The sequence below is a fragment of the Conger conger genome, chromosome 17 (assembly GCF_963514075.1).
Source record: "Conger conger chromosome 17, fConCon1.1, whole genome shotgun sequence".
Classification (NCBI taxonomy): Eukaryota; Metazoa; Chordata; class Actinopteri; order Anguilliformes; family Congridae; genus Conger; species Conger conger.
The window spans coordinates 13,936,759-13,961,678 of NC_083776.1; the positions used below are offsets into that span (position 1 = coordinate 13,936,759).

The window sequence follows — 24,920 nt, forward strand, 5'->3', positions numbered from 1 at the left end:
GATGCTTAATTGGCACATCTATTATTTTATGTATGTATTTATTTATTTTAATTATAATACTGTTTCATCTCTGAACATTATTACTGTGTCTGAGCAGGATATTGAAAATCGGGACGTTGGACTGGTACCACGAGAACGTGCGTGCCCGTTTCAAGCGCTTCGGGAGTGCCAAGGTGATGCGGTCCCTGTACAAGAGGCTGAACGGGATGCACGGCTCGCAGCCAGACCTCAGAGGTATGCGGCGCACAGTACACGCAAACACAGCTTCCCCAAACCCCGGGTCACTCAGCGGTCAGTCGCCAAGGCCCTCAGCCGTACATTCCACTCCAGGGACGACGCCTCAACGTGAACCCCTGAGTTATAGCACGTATTCCTGTGCGGTTCACATTCGGAAAGCTCTAGACGCAGATATGGCCCAGCATGAATGGATGTTTACTTCACATGAAAATCTTAGAGTCTTAATCTTTAAGTAAACATCCATTCACCGTACAGTCAATGTCAACGTTGCACTCTCTACGGTAGCTTTTTGTTTGTTTTTTTTTGTTTTTTTGCACAGATTTTTTAATTAACAAATGAAAGGAAATTAATGGTCAAAAAAATTGTGCAGGTAGAGACATAGTATATTTCCTATGATAATATACTAATCATACTTAATATTACAACAAAGCTACAGTATCAGTAGCCACAGTATCCTGTGTTACCAAGCTGATTTACACCAATCGGAGTGATTTTCACCACTACAGCGGCTTTGTTATGGTGGGAAAAAGCCTTATGATTGGTTGATATTACATGAATCAGAGATCAGCCACATGTGGTCCCATTGCCTTCATTCATAGTGTAGTATGTGTTTTTTCAATGTTTCTTATACGATGCATGTCAAAGCTCTGGAAATACATGTTACTCATCTGTTCAGGCTGCTCAAGCACCTCACGGTTTGAATTTTTATTTTAACTGCAATGTTCCTCGGGTGGTGCTTTCCTGCAGCTGCAGGGGAAGATTTCGTACTTCCTTAACCGAAAGTGGGAGTTCATGTTTTCATGTTTTTTCTGGTTCATTCATGTGCGATCTGGGGGTCGTAGCCGGGCCTGCGGGCCTGTCCGTCCGTTCCTGAACTGTCAGCACGTGAGTGACGAATGGGTACATGGGAGCAGCCGTACGCGTGAAGCCATTCTGTGTGCTCACGGGTCCTGGTGGGGGATTGCAGGGACCCCCCCCATCCCTGAGGCTGTGATACAGAGTGCTGGTGGGGGATTGCAGGGGACCCCCCATCCCTGAGGCTGTGATACAGGGCTGGCAGGGGATTGAAGGGACCCCCTCCCATCCCTGAGGCTGTGATACAGAGTGCTGGTGGGGGATTGCAGGGGACCCCCCCCTCCCTGAGGCTGTGATACAGGGCTGGCGGGGGATTGAAGGGACCCCCTCCCATCCCTGAGGCTGTGATACAGAGTGCTGGTGGGGGATTGCAGGGGACCCCCCCCTCCCGGGGGCTGTGATACAGGGCTGGCGGGGCCTGCAGCTCCCCTTGTGATCACAGCAGTCACATGCTCAACGGAGCGCCTGGAATTGGTCCCCCCCCCCCCCCGAGTACACTACACCAAAAAGAGAGGAGAGAACAATGTGTTTTTTTGCCTGTGTGTGCATGTGCTTTTGTGCGTGTGCACGCATGTGTGTGTGTGGGCTTGCACTTGTGAAATAAGGAGAGAGAGAAAAAGAAAGTGAGAGAAAGAAAGAGAAACAGAGTTCTCTTGGTGTTCGGCTGTTAAAACATGAGACATGAGGCTGAGGCAAACCAGGGCGGTGGGGGGGGGGGGGGGGGCGGGTATTTCCCCTGGGGGGGAGTGGGTGAAGTGGGGCTTATTATAAAAGACACAGTCTTGCAGTGCGACCTGTAGTTTGCACCTGTAGAAGATGGTATTTTTGTCTTTTGTCTGAATTCTGTTGAACAGAACAAGGCCTTTTTTCCAGTCAAAATGCTTTGTAGCTCACATGGTCAGTGGAATAGTCCCAAAAAACCACAGAACTCCCGAAAGTTGCCACGGTTACCTCCGGTCAGGAGACAATATTCCAGGATTATCGTGGCGATACTCCGCTGTTGGAGGTGCATGCATGCATCCTCTGGGCTCAGTGACAACATTTTGTTTGAATTCTCGCGACTGTTAATCTTAGGGGTTTCTTAGTCAGTCTGGCAAGGTTCCCAGCATTTCCAGTTATCCCTCTTTCATTATCCCAGACAGATAAAGCACTAAAAGATACACCCTAAAAGAAAATTGGATCCATAAAAGACACTGTAAAAATGATGATTATTATTATTCATACAATGTACAGTACAATGGTTTGTGGACAACTGGAGCGATGGGTCGGCCTCCTGTGCCGGTAATGTATCAGCGTGTTATTGAGCAGCGTCTTTGATATAGGACTGCGACCGCTTGAGCTGCAGTTAATGGCGTTGTGCGTTCGTGTTCACTTTCCCAGGTGCCCGTGATGAAGACACGCACAGCATGCCCGAGGTCCGCGGTAAGTACCCGGCCCCAGACCACGCACCCAGGGGAGGGTCAGGGAGCAGCTGTAAATAAAGGGAGGTCTAAACATGCCTGAATTTACAGTCGAATAAAGTGTTTTCTGGGAGCAATTCTGTACCCTATACTTTCCCTGTTTGGTTTGTTTGGGGCAATTGCTTTGCCATAATTTGGTTTTCTTGTGCAAAGTATTTGGAAATGGTCCCAGGAGAAATTTATTCTTTTTTATTTTTTTGGTCAGACCACTTCAGGTCTCCTATGAGCTAAAGATCACAATCACGCTACTGAGAAAGGGGTAGAGAAACCTCACCCCCACCCCTCCAGACCTGTGAAAAGCATTTATTCTCTGAACCCTATGCACCTGCCCTGTCAATAACAAATTTAGCTCAGTTCATAAATCTTGAGCAGAGGCAGAGCTGTGATCGGTGAGACGATCTGAGCAGAACGCAGTGTCGCAGACGCACAGTCATGGCTAAGTCGTCCAGGATGAACCTTGAGAAAAAATGGTTGGGAAACACAAGCCTGGTCCCTTTCAATTTACTCAACAAGAGCATCCGATTGGCTGCCGTGCCTGGCCCGTCTTCCAGAGTGCGAGTTTTGTTGTTGTTCCTTTGTGTGAGGAAATCATTTGTTTGTGCTGAAGAAGAGCTGAAGAACGTAAACAACGGAAGGTGACAGAGAGGCTACAGAAAGTGCGTCTGGAGTGAAAGGTGTTTTTGCCGTGGGTGCGTGAATACTCTTTAATGCCGGCTTCCTTTTCTGCCGCAGGTGTTTACGATGGCCATCCCGAGGACTACATTGACGCTTCGGACGCACATAGATACAGGCTGGTAAAAAAAACACAAACGAAAAGAAACCCCCCCCCTCCTTTTCAGTAACCTCTTTCAGCCTAGTCAACATGTCAGCCTTGCGTCATCATTGTCTATGGAAGAGCGCACGTGAAAGATGTTATTCACCACAGGTCTATTCAGCTCAGAAACCTCAGAAACCTTTCATCAGGAATGCTGACAAACTAGGAGTGTATTTTATGCAGCTCTATCTGCCTTTACAATGGTCAGAGGGGTTAGGGTGCAAACTACAAAATACTCAAAATACCAGTCCTTAAATTTAGCATTCAGGGTCTGTGTCACGTCAGTGAGGTACATGACACCAGCAGCATCTTTTACGGTAAAGCAAACAAGTTTTAAAAGCAAAATAAGATTGGCGCCCAATCATGTGCCTGCCACGGAGGGCCGAGCGTATGCGTGCTCTCATTCCAACCTATCCTGACACCAGCTGATGTCACTAATGATATGATATGATATGATATGATATGATATGATATGATATGATATGATATGATATGATATGATATGATATGGCTTGTAGCGTAGTGGTTAAGGTACATGACTGGGACCCAAAAGGTCGGTGGTTCGATCCCCGGTGTAGCCACAATAAGATCTGCACAGCCGTTGGGCCCTTGAGCAAGGCCCTGAACCCTGCATTGCTCCAGGGGAGGACTGTCTCCTGCTTAGTCTAATCAACTGTACGGCGCTTTGGATAAGAGCGTCTGCCAAATGCCATTAATGTAATGTTAATGTAATATGCCTTTATTAATCCCCAGGAGGGGAAATTTGGTTACAAACAGCATTGACAGAACAGCAATTGAAACACAGAGAAGTAGAAAAACCAAAAATACCAATATCCAATATAAACACAGACTATATATAAATCAAATATACACGTACAAATCAAATATACAAATGTAAGTGTCTCTGTGAAGTGACTAGTGTCAAGTGTTAACATACCCTCAAGAAGATTTGAGAGCCTGTGGTCATCTCCTGTGCCACTATTTTTATTTGAATAAACTTTATCAATGAAATAAGAGTAAGAAATAAGAGGGCTCAAATATTCACAGATGCTGTGAATATTTCATTTAGTGGAATGCAGCCCAGGTGAGCCTTCCTGGTCACTCACAAGGACCCCTCTAACCCCCCAAACTGACAGGCGAGGATTAATCTGAGCCGGGCCACGTCAGGCTAATTCTTCGGAATTAACTTCATAACCAACTGAGAATTTGGGGCTGTGTTTCAGCTGCTACTGAAGAAACAGTATGTCCATTTTCTGCCAGGAAATGTTGCAAATCTTGGAAATTAGTGTTTACATAAGTATGTGTCACTGGGGTCTTTAGCCACTCGGGTGTGGCTTGCCATCTCAATGCCTTAGATCAAGGAAATGTTAACATCTTCATAAGGCTCACATTAGCATAAAGAGAAGGTTATGGTTAAGCCTTATTACACTAATGTTCCAATTACATTGGCTTTGATGGGCGTACAGTTAGTCTTTAAAACACTACCTTCTGTCATGAATACAATCGGCCTGTTGTACGGATAGATACACCGAGCCAGCAGAATAACAGAAAGTATGATGCATGCTCTGTAGGAGGAGAACAACCCAACACGCTGTCCTTGCTTCAAACTTCTCCTTCAGAAAGCGCCCCCTGGTGGCAGCATATAGGTCACTCACAGAAGTCACGAAACTGCATAAGTTTGGTTTTAGTGTAGTTTCATATTATTTTGATTATCATTCACGTCTTTGGCAGAGAATTTCCAGAAAATTGCAAGGCTTCCATGGAAAGATGCAGACAATGCAATTTCTTCTGCCCAAACTATCTCATGGGATACACGACACCACGTTGCATAACATTTTTTCAATAACTGCTTTATGCGTAATGATTGTCCAAGATTTTTTTTTTTTGTCAAAATCTTTTAAATGAACTGTGACTGTATGAGTGCCTTTGGCAATGCTAATCCTGTGTGACTGATACAGCTCATTGAGATGGCCCTCATCATTTCTCTGAAACCTAATATTCAAGAGCCGGGGTTAGTTCCACCACATTTGGATTGAAGGGAAAAACTTGGTAAAATTGTTACAATTTTAAGGAATATACAATATACAATGATAGCATTTGGTTCAATGAGGATATTACATTATTGATATAATTGAAATACAGTATACTCATATATTGAGCAAAACTGTTTAAAATCTCCTGGTCTTGATTCAGCATGGTCAACATACAAAGGTAATTCTCAGTTATTCAATGTGAACATAAATGTTCTATTTTATTCTGATTTCGACCATGAGCTGGCCATATTTGTATTTAATATACAGTAATATATGTTTATGTCTATGTATCCATCAACCACTTCTGCAATGCCATATATTCTAATATGCTGCATGTACAGGTTATTAGAATTCAGGAAGTGAATTGAAATTTAGTTAATGAGTTGAAAAACCCTTTAAAGAAAATCATGGGCAATTCTTTATCTGTGAATTGAATTTCAATTTGATTTTCATTCCCTGAATTGACTGAATTGAAATTGAATTGACCCCAGAATTTGATGTCATGGTTTGTGTATTATGTAAACCCTGCCTTGGCTCCTGTGGATTAGGGTTTCAGGACTGTCAGTGGGTCTGCAGAGTGGGCGTAGTACAAATGGGGCCCCAATCAGCCTTGTTCTGTGGTGACTGTGTCTCTGTCTCGATGCCGTTTAAGATGCGAAAGACCAAGCGTCTGCTTTCCGTTCACCCCCTCGATTTCGATATGGACAATGAGTACGCCACTGTCTCTCGCCGCCAGTCCCTTCAGGTACCGGCCGGGCAAGGCCCTAACCGCTCCCCTAACCCCTAACCCCTAATCCAGTGCTACTCGTTTCCACATCCTGCCGGCCGCAGTGCCTGCTGGCATTTGCTTTAACTGTGCACTACACCACCTGATTTTACTAATTAGCTTATTATCTGAATCAGGTGGAGTAGCGCATGGTAGGAGCAAATACCTGCAGTCATCGAGGCCCGCATGACCTGGAGTTGAGTAGCGTTGCCCTAACCCCTAACCCCTAGCCCCCTCCCTTACTATCCTGTAAGACAGAGGAACCAAAGAATGTTGGCTCAGCTCTCTCAGTACATCAGGGGAAATGTAACTGCATCGTAGGGCAAGGGGAGTCCAACTAATTCCTGGAGGGGTCTGTGTTTTATTCCCAGCAATTATTCTGGCTTGTACTTCCGAACAGCTGTACACACCAGTGTTGTTTGGGACCAGACCACAGGAAAACCTTCTCACGGACACACATGCAGTCCTCAGCTGTAGCTCACAAGTTTATTCCCGACTTTATACATATACTATTTCAGATCGAATGTGTGATTTAGCCGCTTCAGTGAATCGAAAACAGGAGTTGGCATGAAATCGATCTGCTGGCGTTGTGCGTCACAGTCATAGAGGCAGCATGGCGGCGCACCAGTAATTGAGTATGGCAAGCGTGGTTATGCGTAACTATTTGCCTAGCCTTGCCCTTGATTGTGTTCTGATTAAAAGAGATTGGCATCCCCTCTGCAAAGAAGAGGAGTGGAATAAATTGATTATAATTCTTCCATTTAAGACAAGACCTAATCAACGGGCAATGAGAATCAGAGGCTCAATGCTTGAAGGAGGCAGGCTGTGCTCACAGACCCAGCGAGAGGGGGGGGAAGCTGCCTGGCCAAAGGGGGGCGTTAATGCATTCTGAGTGCGTCAGGCTGTTAATGAAAGCCATAATATACATCTCTCATGAAAGCACTTCAGAGTACATTCCATCTGCGTTTTTTTATAATATGGATTTCAGGGGACCCCCCCACTCTGAAACCGTGTCCTGTCAGTCAACCCTGGGGATGAGGTGCGTGCAATCTTTTCAGTTCCTCTGTTTTTCCCAATTGGAGGCTAAACCTGATGTGATCTGAAGTAGTGGGCCCTAATGAATCAGTGCTAAACTGATTGTTTAGAGGATTGAATTCCAGAGTTGGGCAGTAGCGAAACTACTACTGTAGTTGACTATATTTTCCATTAGTGTGATGGTAGCATCACTATTTTCCCTATCAAATAGCGTTTCAATAGTGAAGCTGTTTTCTCACTCAAGTAGCGCTGTAGCAATAAAAAGATATGGTTTAATTTCCCCAAGCATTTCCCAGACTCAAACACAAAAGCAGCAATAATTTTATCCAGCAAAAATTAAGTGGGCAATCAAGAAAAATCATTGATTCAAAAATTTGGCATGAAGTAGCTTCAATGTTACTTTTGCCATGTGGCTTGTAGCATAGCCAAATACAGTTTTTCTAAGGCAGTGGTTCTAAAACTCTGAGCTGGAGTAAGCTGATTTTTGTTGCTCATTGCAGGTTTGGTGTGCTATCATTTGTGTTGTCTTTGAATTCTTCATTATCAACCAAATAGTTCTTTTGAGAGGACATGTGTCCACAGTGTCACTAATTAGGAGCCTATTGATTCACCTCAGTCTTTAATTTGATAATTTCTTTTTACCCCTTATGTAGTGACATGCATAGCTATTTCTGACATATTGTGGCTTACAGTAAGAGGGCAAATGATCCCTCAAAACATGAAAAGTGTAAGTAAGAAAATTGAACTGCTTGTTAAAACTCTGAGAGCACAATTGTGGCTGGAACAAAAACCAGCATACACAGGGGGTCCCCAAGGACCGAGTTTGAGAACCACTGCTCTAAAGGATACTTCTCATGTAGCTGAGTTATGTCTGTTTGAGTAACTGGTAGCTTAGCTCGCTACATTTTCCAAGTACTGTAGCTTGCCCAACCCTGCCGAAGTCTGTGGCTGTCAATTTGTTAGAGGGTATAAGGCTGGACACTCTCCCTGCGGTATTCAACACCTAATTTGGTATTGTTAATTGCTGCAAATATCTGCCCGGTGATACTAATGTGTGACACCATAATGCATTTTGGACCAAAACCATTAAGGAGAGTAGAAAAGAAAGAGGCATTTGAAGTCCTCCCATACGCATTCTTCAAAAAACTGGCTGCTGTTGTGGGTGTTACTATGGCAACAGATGCCGGCCCCCAGCCCATCGGCCCAGAGAGTGTGAGTCTTTTGTACCACTCTTCAAGATGCTATCAGGTTTCGCTTCCTCGAGAACGTCTAATGCATGCTGTCCCTCTTTCTTCTTGTGTTTATTTTAAATTCACCCTCATCCCCTTTGCTTTCAACCATATCACCTACACCCCCTCTTCCGCCCCACCTGCAATACATCACTGAAACATCGATCTTTTGATGATATGTAATGATATTATATGTCACTGTATACATATATGTGTGTGTATCTTTCTGTCCTTTCTTACTACATCTATTCCGTATATACATATATGTATAGATATACACATCTGTATACACATAAACACAAACATGCATACATGCACACATATACACGAACACACAGCCGTTGTATCTATTTTTGATACATAACACATGACCGGCTCTTCCAGACAGCTTCCATAGATGGTAGGTAACTTAGTTGCGCTAGTTTGTAATAAGTTTGCGCTAGTTTGTAATAAGTTGCATCAGTCCCCCCTGTGATCAGTGCATCACTGGCTACTATTGCTAAGTTCCCCCAAATTTGGTGTCCGTGTTATTCTCTAGAACTAAAACTCGTGTGATACATAAAATCCAGTTATGACCAGCTTGAAATGACCAACTACCAGCTGTTTCAAAACATAGCTTGAGCTGGTCAAACCACGGCGTGTATAGAGCTGGTCTGAGCTGGTCAACCAGCAACCAGCTGTTTCAAAACCTAGCTTGAGCAGTTTTTTTCAGCAGGGCATACAGTGCATTCATGATAACAGGCGACACCGTTATTCTCTGACATTCTCTCTCCCATCACCGTCTGGCTGGCTCTTTGACCTGCACTTCTCCTCTCAGCAGTAAAACGCATGCCGTGATTCCACAGCCCTTGAGGGCGCATTGCGAATGTGGCGGGAACAAGCGTTGGCCCGCATGGGCGCGTTAGGGCCGCGGTGCGTTGTGGGAAGGCTCGGCGCGTTGAGCGCTCCTGTGGTTCTCCGCAGTACCCGGGGAGCCTGGAGAGCATGACGCGGCGGCGGTCCATGATGGCGGAGGCCGACGTGGCGTCCGTGTTCCAGCAGATCCTGGAGGAGCAGGCCTCTCACGAGCACTTCAACAGGCCGGAGGTGCACCTGCACGTGCACCGCCGCAAGAGCATGGACAGAGCCTCGCGCTCCGGTGAGGGACACGTGACCTGCACGCCGCCACATCACGGGACGTGCGCGTATACACGGCTCCACGTGGGATGTACACGCTTAAATGCACACCACCACATTGTATGTACACGCTTAAAAACACACCCCCTCGCGAGATGTACACACTTAGATACATGCCTCCACATGGGATGTACACGCTTAAATACACTCCTCCACATGGGATGTACATGCTTAAATACAAGCCTTCACACGGGATGTACGTGCTTAAATGCACACCACCACATGGTATGTACACGTTTAAAAACATACCTCCTCACGAGATGTACACACTTAAATACACTCCTCCACATGGGATGCACATGTTTAAATACACTCCTCCACATGGGATGTCCATGCTTAAATACATGCCTCCACATGGTATGTACACACTTAAATACATTCCTCCTCATGGGATGTACACAACTCCATGCGAGATGTACACTTAAATACACGCCTTCACATGGGATGTATACACTTAAATACACACCTCCACATGGGATGTTCATGCTTATATAACCTCGTCCATGTGGTTATATTAATGAAAGCACTGACACAGACAAACGCACATATTCATACCTCACACACAGAGGTACAGTAACAGTGCACGCAAGTAAGTACAAACAAAATGCATGAAAAGAAACAAAACACACACAAATAAACACATACACAAACACATACATAATTGGGCATTTGCAAATGACCACAAATACGCATAAACACTGACTTGTGCAAACAAGCACACAGCACTCAAATACAGTTGCTAAGTGATTATTTACTGCACATCTGGCTGTAGCTGAAATGCACTTGCAAAGCTGAACAGGTCATCCTGACATATGTTAATTGACTGTCCATGTTATCTCTGCCTCAGTTTTGCAAACTGTCAGTTTCTCACATTAGTAGTTCCCTGGTCTGAGTAAGAACGCTTAGCAAGTATTTGTACTGGTACCTCTTTGGGCCTCTCCTTATCTCTAACGCTGGGAGCATAAGATGGAGGGGGAAAGAGGAATGTCGGAGCTGGTTTAGATGTGATGGCTTCACTTCCTGTTTCCCAAGTTTGTCCTTTTGACTGTGTTAAAACAGATTTTCTACAGCCAACTCCTACATTTCCTCTGTCCTCTCTACTTCGTTAGTGTAGGAGGGTTGTGCTTGGCCGCAACCCTCTGTGAATATTCATAAAGCCTGTAAAACAGAAGCACCTCAGCTTTGATGGTATGTAAGATGCCTTTCAGCACAACTGAAAATAACATTTAATTCATGCAGGTCAAGTTTTGAGTTGATTGTGTTTCTGTGTCTTATTTCTGGTGGGAGTTATGCGCGGGCACTTCAGGAGAGATGAATGATTAGAAAATAATTTAAATATATTCATCTCCATATTTCACTTTATCAGCACACTTTATGGCTTCTTTAGCCGTCTCTCTTATGGTTACAGCAGCAGTGCCAGACCTGGGCATGAAACACTTACCGTAAAGACAACCTACTAGTCACTAGCAGCCCACCAGCTCAATCCCTTATCCGTCACGCCTTAAGCCTTGTGTAGTCTTAACATTCTGTATACTCCCTTTGTCCTAAGGGTCAAAAATGACCCGCCTTCACTAAACCCCTAAAATACAGCAGCATCATTTTATTTTAATGAATTGAATTCTATTTTGCACGAAGAAACAACCTGTCACTCATGAAGTTGAAAAAATATAATTTAGGGGGTTTTCTCTGCTGTTAAACATAGTGGCGGGTCATTTTTGACCCTTAAGACAACACAAGGGTTAAGAAAGATGACTAAGATCCAGTTTCTGCTGCCATCCTCATCCTCTCCTGTCCCTCCCCTCAGACGAAGGGCAGTTCGGCGAGCACAGGATGATGCGCACGCGCTCCCTGTCCAAGATGGCCCCCCCCAACGGCCCCCAGCGGCACTACTTCCAGGACATGGACTCCTCCGAGGAAGAGGAGGGCCAGCGGGCCCCGATGTACCAGCTGCCCGCCCGGCGCCGGAGCCGTGCCTCCTCCCAGGAGAGCGTCCAGCAGCCCCCGCCCCAGGTACCGTACCCGCGGCGCCACGCGTGAGCAACTGTACAGGTACAATCAGTCGTTTCGGACTCCTAACGGTCACGAGAGGAATTACAGCAACAAACACGCTCAAACCACAACCCTGTCCATCCCTCCTCCTTCTCTGCGAACGCGCTGATGTTGAAACGCCATTGGCTGTGGAAATTAGAACCAATCTTCAACCAATGAGGTTTAATTATTGTACAGCTGCCCAATGTTTTGGTACAGATGAATACAACGTGTTGGTGCGTCAACTGTATATTTTGAAACCCGAATTTAAGGACAGGCAGAGGTAAGATGTCAGTGAGCCTTTTTAAGGACAGGCAGAGGTAAGATGTCAGTGAGCCTTTTTCAATGACAGGAAGGGATTTAGAATGGTCTCATAACAATCTTTCAACACAAAAATCTTACCTATTCTACCTTTAATCACCACCACAAGTGAGGATCTCACTTTAAAATAGCAAGACTACCCACTATTATAATTTAGTTTGTTTTTTTAATTTTATCCTCCTTCAATGTTTTGCTCATTCATAGTTAAAAATACAAAAAATACTAAAAGCTTAAAGAGAAGAGATATATCAGCATAGCTGAAAGGAGGATTTTGTTCATCAAGTCGAGTTTTGAGTTGATTGTGTTTTTGTGTCTCTGTGTCATGTTTTAGCTCTAGTGGGATGATGTACAGACACTTGAGGAGAGAGGAATGATTAGAAAATAATTGAAATATTTATCTCCACATTTCACTTTTTTTATTTATTAGTTATATTGTTCATTTATGTGGTTTGTTTTGTTGTTGGTCCTGTTAAAACTGATCTGCAAGATCTAATTAAAGCTCCCATTTCCTGGAGAATAGGTAGCAAAGGCAGTAAGGTTAAATTATGGGTTTCATTGTAAATGCTTTCTGAAAAGTAATACAATTTTGAGTACCTACTTCACAGATAACAATCTATTCAATATTGGACATCTGTATGTTTCTCACTTGAGTTCTGAGGCAAAGCAATGAGGTGAATTGTTCATTTCAGAGATGGTTTCTGTCCGTATAATCATACAATGACTTGTGGAAAATATGTTCTAGCTTTAGACTATGAGGATGGACTTACTACTACTATCAGAGCTACTTGCAGCTGATTTAGTGCTAGTATGTATGCTAGTATGTATGCTTAATATAATAAAATGTGTGTAGCCATAACATGATTTAATATGGCTGTTACCCACCTTGTAGTCCGTATCATATTCATGTATATGTACTTTACTGTGTATGTTCTGTTACGTTACATTCCATTACAATTTATTTAGCAGATGCTTTTATCCAAAGCGACATACAAAACCGATAAGGTACAATTCATATATGATTGGCTGTATGACCATGAAGATAAGTCCAGTCCACAAGGTAGATAGGTCTGTAACTACCATACCAAGACATTTACGACACATGTACACTTTATTTATGAATACAGTATGCATTGGGACATGAAACAGGAATGAAGCCGTAGACACTAGACACATACGACTCTCTTTCATTCCTGACGTGGATGCAGCACCGTCAAGCCTCTGGACTTCATCTGCCGTCCAGATCTAGGTCCTCCCCCCGTCCTCCTTCCCTCAACACACACCCACCCCCTTCCCAAAAAGCTGAGCTCTGAAGCAAAGCCTCCAGGGATTCAGATGTTGGCAGCGGTGGAGACAGCTGTTAGATCAATCTGAGACATACCAGGAGGGCATTTCTCTCTCCTGTCTGATTGGTGGAGGGCCTGGGGAGGGCGGTGTGGTTGGGCAAGATGCCTTCTGAGTAAGATGTTCCTGTCTGTCTGTGTCCGGGTACTGCAGTGTGCCGTGTGTCTGTCAGTCTGTCCATCAGACTGAGCTATTATTCCTGTGACTCCTGCCTTTGTGGTCCTTCAGTTCAGTCCCGTCTGTGTGGTGTAACAATCCCCGTGTTTTTAGCACAGCTGCTTAGCAACCGCAAAACCAGGAACGTCCAGCCAGGCCAAAGACTGTAACACGTAGAGGAGGGAGGCTGCGCTGGCAGAAGAAAGTGTTTTTCAGACAAACATGCAGCAGCTGAGCTGCTCGTGTTCGTCAGGGGGATTTGAAAACACTAATTTTGAAAAGAACCATTCACAGGAGTACCACATTTCTGCTTGCTGGAGTTCATGAGTCCATTGACCTTGACAAGAGCTTCAGGTTAGCAGTAGACGTAAAACAACCACATAACATCAAACATCCACCACCATTTTTCACTGTAGGTATGATGTCCTTTTCCACATAAGAAATCTTCAGCCAACATCAGACCCACTATTAGTGTGTGTGGCCAACACACTTACCTTTTTGAAAATAAAATTATTACTTGTTTAAAGAAACTTCTCTGAGCAATGTTAGTCGTTTAAAAGAATATACATTTATTTTCTTTTTTTACATAACATACAGCTCACTATCTGTCTTGTTCATTTTGCACAACCCTTTTTTGGCCATCCTTATCTGGAGAGCACAATCCATCCATTTATGTCAGCCAAGCCATTAAATGTCAGTGAAGAGGTATGCGTAGCATTGAGAGGAAATAAGCCCTTCTGTGCTAATGCATGTTACATTCATGTAGTCATCCCCCCATCTAGATTTCATGCTAAATACATTATCTGTCTTAGCCTCTCATATTGCTTTCAAGCATTTTACTGTATATTAAAACACCAATATAAATCAATCAACCAGGCTTGCAAAACTTTTTAGAGGTAATAAATCTGTAGTGGCCGGAAATGGGGGAAAAAAAGGTTTGATTAATATCAGCCATAAGCACAATTTTGCAGTGGCGATATTTCTCTTTCCATGGTCTATTAATAAGTAGTATGAAATTAATGTTCCTGAAAAGTGCTTTTCCACCTGAAAATTAAAAGTTTCTAAAGTTCTCTCATTCTCTTAAAAGGAATATCAGTTCTACAGTCAGAGAGTGAAGTGAAAGCCAGCTGTTAGCATGTTATGAAGGCGAGTTTAACCAACAGCCCACTACAGTAGTTATTCCATTTCATTGTGGGATGGAATTTGTTGATCTGCCATGTAATACCCATTGAGATGCTTAGCTAAATGTGCTGTGTAAGTGTGTGGATGAAATGAAAAAGGGAAGATCTGTTTTCCTGCATTCTGTGTTGTTCCAGCTCTTCCCTTCCTCTCCCCAAAATCATGATTCAGTGGAAAGAACTACATACTGGAAATGCTTACTAAATTGATTGATGGTGTTCAGATCTCTCTCTCTCTCTCTCTCTCTCTCTCTCTCTCTCTCTCTCTCTCTCTCTCTCTCTCTCTCTCTCTCTCTCTTCTACAATAATATCAGTATATTCTGTAAGTCTGTCTGTCTGTACAGCATGTAATAGGCCTCCATTATGAGGCAAATACTATTTTTCTTTCACATTTCCAGATACATATTTGATTTTGGTTAGTAGGTGCTAATGTACAAAGATTGGTACAGGGAAATAATAATGGTGAAGAGATTGAAACACTCACACACACACCATTCTCAGATATTCTTTCCTTCTTGGTTGTGGGCCTCACTGTTCTTCTCTTTCTCTCTTTTGTTCCTTCCGTCCCTCCCTCCCTGCCTCCCTATCGGCCCTGCTGTAGATCAATGACTTGAACAAGCGCATGTCTGCCATTGAAAGCCTGCTTAATCGTCTGGAAGAGAAAATGACCGTACCGCCAGAGCAGGTAAAAGCACAGAATGTGTCACACTGTATTGGCCCTTCTTACACAGTTGGAAGCCCACCATGGACCTTCGAAAATACATTGATGATGGTTAGCCATTATTCATTCCACGGTCAAAGTCACTTAGATCACATTTCTTCCCCATTCTGACATTTGGTCTGAAAAACCACTGAACCTCTTGATCATGTCTGTATGCTTTTATGCATTTAGTTGTTGCTACATGATTGGCTGGTTAAATATTTGCATTTACAAATGTTATTATTTTTGAATGTATGTACACCTATGTCCACACACACAGATCATAGTTCACAAACACTTTTTCTCCTTGGGGGTTAAATTTTCACCCGTAAGGGAAAGGTGATGTATGGCTCTCAGCTGGCGTTTATACAGTTTGACTTTACATCATTTATTTCCCTGGAAGCCATCCTCTTGCAGGGCGACCTAAATCACACCTTATATTTCACACATTTTTCCGTTTACGCAGCTGGGTTTGAACGTAAGGGTACAACATCGGTGCCCCAGCTGGGAGCCAGGCCTCCAACCCTCTGCTTAAAAAGCCTAGTGGTCCTTAAGCACTGGTCCCAGGGGACGGCCTTGCCCAAAGAGCGCCCAGACCTGACCCCTGACCCCTCCCGTTGTCCTCCGCAGCCCGCCTGTATGTCCGAGGCCGAGCAGGAGGAGAGGAAGCTGCGGAAGAAGCTGAACGAGCTGACGGGCAACATCAGCGACAAGGGCCTCTCCTCGGAGGACGAGGACACCAAGAAAGCCCCGGGGCCCAGGGGGACCCCAGGGAGGAGTGCTACCCGGGGGAATGCGCCCCCCGCCGGGCCCCCTCTCCAGCCGGCCACGCTCAGCTCCTCCAGCGACGAGCTTCCCTCTGAAGTGCGTAAGGTGGGTGCTGTCTCCCGCCCGAGCAGAGTCATAATAGCCCCCCACAATCCAAAGGGGACTTCCCAAAATCTCTATGGCAGTTTGTGCTTCAGATCTATAGTATATTTTTAACCAGGAATTCACCTGGCACTAAGTCAAGAGAAATATGAAGCACGATGTACTGTAAAATGTCCTTGTGGCCTTGTAAAAGAAGAAAAAAAAAAAAAAAGAAAGACCAGTGACAACTGGGCCCTGTAGTCTTGGATTAGTAGTTTTGAGCCTGGGAAAGTAGTGATACTATATGTAACCTGGTGTCACCTGTGCTGGGTGGTGGGAAATGCCTGGCTTTGTGTTGGCTGGGGTAGAATGTGTTAGCGGTCAGGTTGCCCTTGGCAACTATTTAATTATTTTCACTCAGCAAAGTTCCATATTTCCGCCACCTACCAGTGATCAGTTGCCAGTTAGCTCGCTACTGATTGGTGCTTGCTATGTTCTGGAGTATTGTGGCTTTAAATTGTAGTCTTTAAAATGAACGGTAGCTCACAGATCAGTACTGGAAGAGTGTGCATACTTTGCTACATCCCTAGGGGCTAGTAGGACAGACAGCATGACTTAAAAAATAAAATTACTACAGGGGAGGGAAATATTACATTACATTTTTGCAGATGATCTTATTCAGAACGGCTAAGAGAAGTGGAGAACATCAGTATTCCAGCATGTATTCTGAGGAATGCTAATGATAAAGTGATATTTTTTGTGAGGGAAAAAAGATATATATAAGCCTGAGATTTAAATGTGGGTCTGGCCAGACAAAATGGCCGTCTCTTGCGTGTCTAAAAAAGAAACGGTGCTCAGTCACTCTGCGTCTTCTGAGGTGCTCTTGGATAAAAGCAGATGCTTTTCTGAGGGGGGAGATAAGCAGTTGGCCATCCTTTGGTGACTGCTAAAAGCCTAATGAATCATGGTGCTTTCCATGCTCAAAAGAATCTGCGCAAGAGAATGAGTCCAAAGGCTCTAATGGTCAGTCTGCAACCAGACTTTTATCTTATTCACGCTCTCCAGAAAGCTTTACAAAGCACCTGTCATCTTACATCTTACAGTGGAACAGAAGGCCAGATGGAAGTTGTATTTATGTGATTCTTTCACTACCTGGATTTATGAACACCCTATTCATTTTTTTCTTAGTTTGGTTTTTAAAGGGGGCAAATCTACCAAGCGAAGAGCAAAGCTGAGTACTCACCCCATTAAAAAACCTGAATGCCTTTCTTATCATTGAAAAAAAAAATTCTCGATATGAATACATATAATATTGTATTATTATTTATTAAAATAATGAAGCATGTTCATAATATGCATCATATATTAACTTTATTAACTTTATTTTTCATCCTCAAATCTTTTTTTTTTATCAGCTTTAGGGCTATGCCAGGTTGTAAAATGGACTCAGTCTGATGGTTACGGTCCAAATCCCACCAGGGGGAAGGCAGCACAAATCTGTGTGATGTGTAGTAAATGTGATCAGTGTAAATAGTGTGGCTCACCCTGGGTGGCTGCATACTGCTAGGCTAATTACATGTCTAATGTGTGTAATGGTAAATGGTAAATGGCTGCCATTTATATAGCGCCTTTATCCAAAGCGCTGTACAATTGATGCTTCTCATTCACCCATTCATACACACACTCACACACCACTGGCTACCATGCAAGGCACCAATCAGCTTGTCAGGAGCATTTGGGCCTTAAGGCCCGGACACACCAAACCGACGGTCGGCCGTTGGACGTCGGTGGCGCCCTGTCGGCCGAGTCTTTCCGGTGTGTCCCGCACGCTGACACTCCGTCGGCGTGTTTTGGAGGGCTCCGACGCCGATTCAACATGTCGGCCCCCGGAGCCGTCGATGAGAGAGAGCTCTCTGATTGGCTGTCCAGCTAGCGAATCAGTGCACGAGAAGAGAAACGGAAGCGACGAAAGCAAGCCATTCCAAAGTTACTATCACTACCAGACATAATTTTCGATTAGTATTACTAAATAGCGAGAGAACAAGGAAATTGCTGCAAACTGTTTGTTGTGAGCGAGACAATGGCTGCTTCTAGGTCCAACGCAATGCAAACACATTCCCCGGTCTTCCGGTTTCCATTTTTTGAAAGACAAATACAGACTACCGCCACCTGCTGGTGTGGAGAGTTATTACCTCTCACGCAGGCGCAGAACGTACATGCAACTCGGCCGTCGGCGGACCGTTGTTGCGGTGTGTTCGGCACAGCCAACATTAACGACGCGTATCGACGCAAGGTGATCTTTGTCGGCGCTCCGCAGCCGACCATCGGGTTGGTGTGTCCGGGCCTTTAGGTCTTGCTTCGGGACACTTCGACACACCCAGGGTGAGATCGAACAAGCAACCCTCTGACCGCTCTGAGCCAATGTCGCCCTCATTTTGCACAGTGTGCATTGACCTGGCCTGCCCTCTCTCTGTGGAAGGTCTACCCGACAGCAGGCAAGCCCCTCACCCTGGACAAGAAGCAGAGGGCTCTGAGCGAGGCCACACAGAGCCACTACAGCGGCACCACGGACTCAGAGCTGTCCGAGCTGGAGGACAAGGTGGCTTGGGCTGCCGCCAAGGTCCACAACACAGAGAGCGAGGTAAAGGAGCCGTTATTTATCCAGCGCATGCCCACCAGTGATGTACAAGTTCACTGAAAATCAGCGGACCCTGAAGTTTACACTGCAGATGAATTCACTGCAGATGGGTGCCAGGTGGCCGAGAAAGAAATGTATTAAATAGACAATGTTATTTTAGATAAAATAAAAATATTGCGTCTTTCAAGCTCCGTTTGTTGTCTGACATGCATTAGCAAGTAGTAGAGAAATTACATGACATGGATCTAGTACCTTACCTACATTTCCCAGTACAGCTTACTAGTAATTAAGAAGTAGTGAGGTTGCATGGACAAAAACATAGACATATAGGTCCACGCAGCTGTCTCGAGTTTGCGTATTTACATATTGTCTGCACTCTCTGGCTATTTGGCATGAAAGTAAGGTCTGGAAATATCAATGCTTGGCGTGACAGTTTTCTGTGTGGATTCATTTCCCACAGCACAGCAGTAATGAACAGTTCCTAGACAAAATCACATCATGGATTAGTCATACAGTGCCATACCACTACCTCATTCTTTCAGTGTATCCATGAGCTGAAGTTAGTTGGCTGTTAAGTTATTTAGTAAGGCAAGTACCTTGCAAGGTGTTAGTATTTTAATGAACTAACTCCTTGGGGGAGTGTGATTTTTAGTGCATTTTAGGCAAAGGGATGGATTATTTCATGCTTTAGCCGATTTATTTACTGTATGAGTTCCTGGCTTTGGATTTATGAAATCATGACCAGTCTGGCCCTTCTCCACTGACCTCTCTGATTAACAAGGCATTTTTGCCCGCAGAACTGCTGCACACTGGATGTTTTTTCATTTTTCGCACCATTCTAGAAACTGTTGTGCGTGCAAAACCCAGGAGATCAGCCATTTCTGAGATACTCAAACCACCCAAACCAACAATCATTCCATGGTCAAAGTCACTTAGATCACATTTCTTCCCCATTCTGACATTTGGTCTGAAAAACAGCTGTACATCTTGACCATGCCAGCATGCTTGTATGTATTTAGTTGCTGCCTCATGACTGGCTGATTAAATATTTGCATTAATAAGCTGGTACACAGTTCTACCAAAAAAAGTGGTGTGAAAACTGATTTATTTGTATTTTATTTTCATTGTAAGAAATGTTTTCCTTTAAGGCAAGAAAGAAATGAGTTCTATTTTCCGGGCTTTAAGAGACTATGCTGATATCCTGTATATACCTGCTTCCTCTTCTTTGTTAGCCAAGATACCTACACTTCCTTTATTTACATTTACATTTACATTTAACCACTAAATGGGGTTAAATGCATTTATCATGCATCCTTATGCTTCATTGTAAATTCTGATTCACATACTTGTCGTTCATTGCAGAATTGTACTTGTGACTGGATCATTGACACAATGTAGGAAACTTCATATGTATCTTTTTATTTATAAAGCTATTGATAAACTTGATAAACTTCTGCCTTATCTTTGTAACATACCTTCTCCTTTATATCTAACAGCTGCCACACTAGGTCCTCTAGGTTGATCCTCTATCATGTGTCGAGATAGAAGGCTAATTTTAGCCAAGCAGCCTTTTCACCATGCACCACAGGCTCAGAATAATTTACACGAAAGCATTAAGATGGAGATACTGCCCAGAATTCAGGATTTAAGATATATCATCCAAGAAACTCTTTGTGAAGAAAATAAATGCTTTTAACCCTCCTGTTATCAATCTGGCCCCATTTAGTGGTTAACATGTCTTAGAAATCAATTAACCTTGTTTCATATTGATACTGTATGATTTTCTAATTTGGTGGCACTAAAGTGTAAACATGTAATAAACATACTGCTATGCTAAGGAATTGAGTTTACAGGAAGTAGCTGAAGTTGATGACCGACTCCAGCAGTCAGTCAGTGAAGGTAACCTCCATTAGCGTTCCCATAAAGCCATCCTTCGTTCTTTTTCTCATAGATGTCAGACATAGAGAACAGGATTGCTGCTCTCAGTGCTGCTGGGATGTCAGTAGAGAAGTCCAAGAAGAGGGTGAGTTTAAGGCTGCTGGAAACTCTTTCACCATCTTTCCTGATGCCTCTTTTATGTTCAGTTGGTTTGTGAAGGACTTGTCCCAAAGGCGCTCCAAATCACTATTGTTTATAAGCCTGCTGGCTCCAAAACCCACCTGCTACAACCCAACCTCCCACATCTGATGGGGAACTACAATGGACCATAAAATGCCACCAAACCAAAATAAAAATACAAAAAACCCATTTCACTTGATTTAAAACTCATAACACATAACTCTAAAAACTGACTCTTCTTAAAATAAAGCTTTCAGCAAGTCTTCTCAAAAGTGTCTTTCCTAGAACTGCAGAAGCTTCCACCTTCATTCTTTTTGGCCAGCTGAAACCCGCTGAACATAATTGCCAATCAGTCAATTAGCCAACAGGCTGCACCTGAAGGATCCAACCACATGCATGCAGGGACTTTCAGACTGTACGGATTTCAGAAACACCACCATATGATGATGATATATGATGAATGGTATCTACATGCCTCTCCTCTCTGCAACATATCTTTTTGTAGTTTGTGTGAATCCTCTCATTCCAGTCTCTTTATCTGTCTTTTCAGCCATCAGGAACTCACCAAAGAAAAAAGGCACCTGACGTCCCTTTGAGTAAGACCTGAAATTGTTATCCACTGCCTCCCAGAAATGCCACACCTTTCATTTGAACTTTCTTACTTGTTAACGGGGAGTCAGCAGTCACAGGGCAAGAAAGGAAAGATGTGGCTGGCTTGTGATACACTTGATGTTCCTCTGGATTATGTGGGGATGAGGCAGATTGAGAAAGGTCTAGTGTTGGTGTTAATCCACAGTGTTTCCAATTCCTTTGAATATTGGTGAATATTGAGAGTTTTCATCCTAGGAACCATGGGATGAAATATGAAGAAGGCTTGACAGAAGAACTGATGTTGACATGGAATAGACAAGATCAAGAAATATAAAACTAGATATGACACGTCTGGTATTGATAAAGCTATTGATAATGCGTAAATTCAGTTTGAGTTGAGTTGGTTTATAGACAGTATAAACCAAGAGGGTGACTACGTTGTCCCTCTTGAGAGGTGGGCAGGAGTGCACAGAGCCCCACCAGCAGAGGGGTCAGCGAGAAGAAGAGCCAGTCGGTAACGCTTTATTTGACATGGAAATGACAGTATCGTTGCCTGGACATAATAGCTGTCATGAAGTGTCATGTCCATTCATAACTATGACATACTGTACCATTGTTAGGAGACAATTTTCGGTTTGTGTTGACACAACTGACATAACAACCGGCATAGAACACCGTGACAGGGGGTGTCATACCACTGATTCACCCTAACATGACTGTATCAATTATTCGTCAAAAGTTATGTCAATATATGCCAGCCAGACAAATGGTGATAAAATAACTTGTCGTGGTGCCCCTTCATGACAGGTATCATGTCATGGTAACGACACAGTCATTTTGATGTCATGACGACCACTGTCAAATAAAGTATTACCGAAAAGCCTTGTGTGAGTATGCGCTAAATGCTCTCCCCCCCAGGACAAGCCGACCTGTTCTTGCGAAATTCCATCTACCGAGGTTCTCTGACCCAAAGGAACCCGGTGGCCAAAGACAAGCCTAAAGCAAGCAACGCGGTAGGGGCTCTGACATCACTAGGATACCTGGGCCATGATTGGCTGAGTGGTGTTGTCGGTGGCTGGTGACAGAAGTTTCCGTTACGCATTAGCTCAGTTCACACTTTGCGGTCGTCTTTTCTTCACCGCGTGTCCCTAACTCTTTCCCCATCCCCGGGGAAGTTCGGTTCTTGCTTGTCGTAAACCTGTCTTCCTCGCTGAAGATGATTTAGGAGTCGAGACAGGCTCTTTATACACCAATCCTGGCCTTCTCACTCTTCTCGGGCTGATGCAGTTACCGGATATGTTAAGAAATAATTTAAGTTTCCAGATATTTTGTTTTTGAATGCCTCTTAATTATTTCTTTCCCTCCACCAGAAACCGGTTTTGGCTCAAGCTTTATAAGGAAGCTGTCATTGATGTGAGTGGCCTTTGCTCTCCAGCAAGAATACAAATCCCACAATGCCTTGGAGCAGCCTGCAAGCACTCGACCTGCAGGTCACATGACCTGCTTTTCCCAATGAGAAGCTCTGGGTGTTCATTGCCATCTGATGTATTATAGCAGGGGTGCCCAATCATGTGCCATAGAAAGCTGAGAGTACACCAGCTGATTTCACTAATTAACACACCATCAACCAGAGAGGAGGGAACTAATTAGTGAAATCAGATGGTGTACTGATTGGTTGGAATGAAAACAGCCATACATCTCGGCCCTCCGTGACACATGATTGGACACCCCTGTATTATAGTCTGTGGTGTCAGCGATTCTATGTCTAGACCTAAAATTATGTATCTATTATTTTATGTGTCATTGCACATTCAGCCAGGTAAGCCAAATGAGGATATTCAAGGTATTGTAGTCCAATAGATGCTGCACGGTCCAATGATACCTAAAATACCTGATTTGCCATCCCGTTACCTTGGTCACCTACTGTATATCCCTCAATACCATATAAGTGAAGATGTGTATGTAACATTAATCCAGGAAAAATTTAATTCAGGTTTTACTGTCCTAATACATATTACATACATGTTAGATCATTATCTCCAGCTATATGTATATGGTATATGTTTGTACTGCTAAGCCTCTTATATATATTCAAACATTTTCCTGTAAAAACTATAAATAAATCAATCAGTCTTGCAAATATAACCCTTTTCCAAAAGAAAGATGATCTTTTCACCTTCGAACTGATCTGAACAATATGTCCATAAATACATGCTGTGTGTATGTGATAACTTGGCTTTAGTGGGCCATTCATACCATTGGCTAGGACAAGCTATACTTATAGGAATGGCATTTTTCATTAGAACTAAAAGCAGCACACAAAGAAGACGCCTTGGAACTGTGTTTGGGTAGCCCTGCCATATATTACGCCTCTCCCAAATGTCTGTCCCCACTTGTGTTGAAGTTGCAGCAATAATAATAAACATAAGCTTGCTAGCATTGTGTTCCGCTTCTTTGAAATGTTTGCAACGTCAGTGTTAGGTTTTCATATCCTAAAGTGGTTTTGTTTTTAATTGGATCATGAAGACATTTAATTAGATATAGTGCATGGTTAGGTTCAAATCGTTTACACGTCATTTGCTTGCTGCTTGCTGCTTACTCACAAAAACACTCGAACACACGACAGCATTCACTCCCAACAAATTGTTATTCTGCACAAAAGGACCCCATGGTATGCAGTCACCCTGTCCTTTGGCCATTAGGAAATTTGCCCACTTAAAAGTAAGTAAGGTTCACATTTGTTCATGAAAAGTTTTAGGTTTCTGATTTGTTTTCGTGATATAACTGCCATTCAAACTGTGGTGAGGAGTAGGTTTGTGTTGTGCATGAGCGAATTTCTCAGTGCATTTTCTATGGTAAATCTGGATTAAAGAACATGCTAAAATGAGACACGTTTTTGACTTGAATAATCTGGGTCATATTTTCTTGTATTATTCTCACTAGTTTGTGCAGACTAATCTGCTTCTAATTCAGGATGACATTGACACTGTAGTATAAATATTTATATTTCGATTATGCCTGAAGAGCTTGTGACTCATCAAAATCTTTGAAGTTTGATTTTTCCCTTGCACTTGGAAAAATTGGTTGTTCCAGATTTCCTAACCTTCAAATTAATTGCAATAAATAGCATGACGTTACAGTGACTAGCCATACTTTAATTTATAAGAGAGTAACTTAAATCTCCTCCCCACACACGACTCCGCTGACTTTGTATATTCCTGTCCCGGGCCTGCCTTTAATAACACGGCATGTAAAACAGCAGTGCTTTCCTGTGTTTGTTAATTACTGTTTATGTCCTAAGGTTGGATTGTATGAATAAAAAGATTAACACAAAAGCTGATTTTGGTTTTATGTGTTCAAAAATGTATTCCAGGTTTGAGGTGAAGTAGAAGTCATACATCTTGATGAGATCATAAGCTCATATTTCATCCATCTTGTGTGTTGCCCTTGCTTTG

The 24,920-nt window shown here is 43.4% G+C and overlaps 1 protein-coding gene across 1 annotated transcript in view; it reads left to right on the forward strand.

Annotated features, from left to right (window-relative positions):
- The window catches only part of mlphb (melanophilin b), a 41,800-nt gene extending 17,093 nt beyond the window's left edge, over positions 1-24,707 (forward strand). Inside the window, exons 4-16 of the mRNA XM_061226808.1 lie at positions 98-234; positions 2,473-2,514; positions 3,285-3,346; positions 6,052-6,144; positions 9,393-9,567; positions 11,410-11,615; positions 15,231-15,314; positions 15,960-16,202; positions 18,658-18,819; positions 20,768-20,839; positions 21,425-21,470; positions 22,384-22,478; positions 22,836-24,707. Coding sequence (XP_061082792.1) covers positions 98-234; positions 2,473-2,514; positions 3,285-3,346; positions 6,052-6,144; positions 9,393-9,567; positions 11,410-11,615; positions 15,231-15,314; positions 15,960-16,202; positions 18,658-18,819; positions 20,768-20,839; positions 21,425-21,470; positions 22,384-22,478; positions 22,836-22,862 — 1,444 coding nt within the window. The 3' untranslated portion in view covers positions 22,863-24,707. The remainder of the gene's footprint in view (positions 1-97; positions 235-2,472; positions 2,515-3,284; positions 3,347-6,051; positions 6,145-9,392; positions 9,568-11,409; positions 11,616-15,230; positions 15,315-15,959; positions 16,203-18,657; positions 18,820-20,767; positions 20,840-21,424; positions 21,471-22,383; positions 22,479-22,835) is intronic.
- The last annotated feature ends 213 nt before the right edge of the window (positions 24,708-24,920 follow it).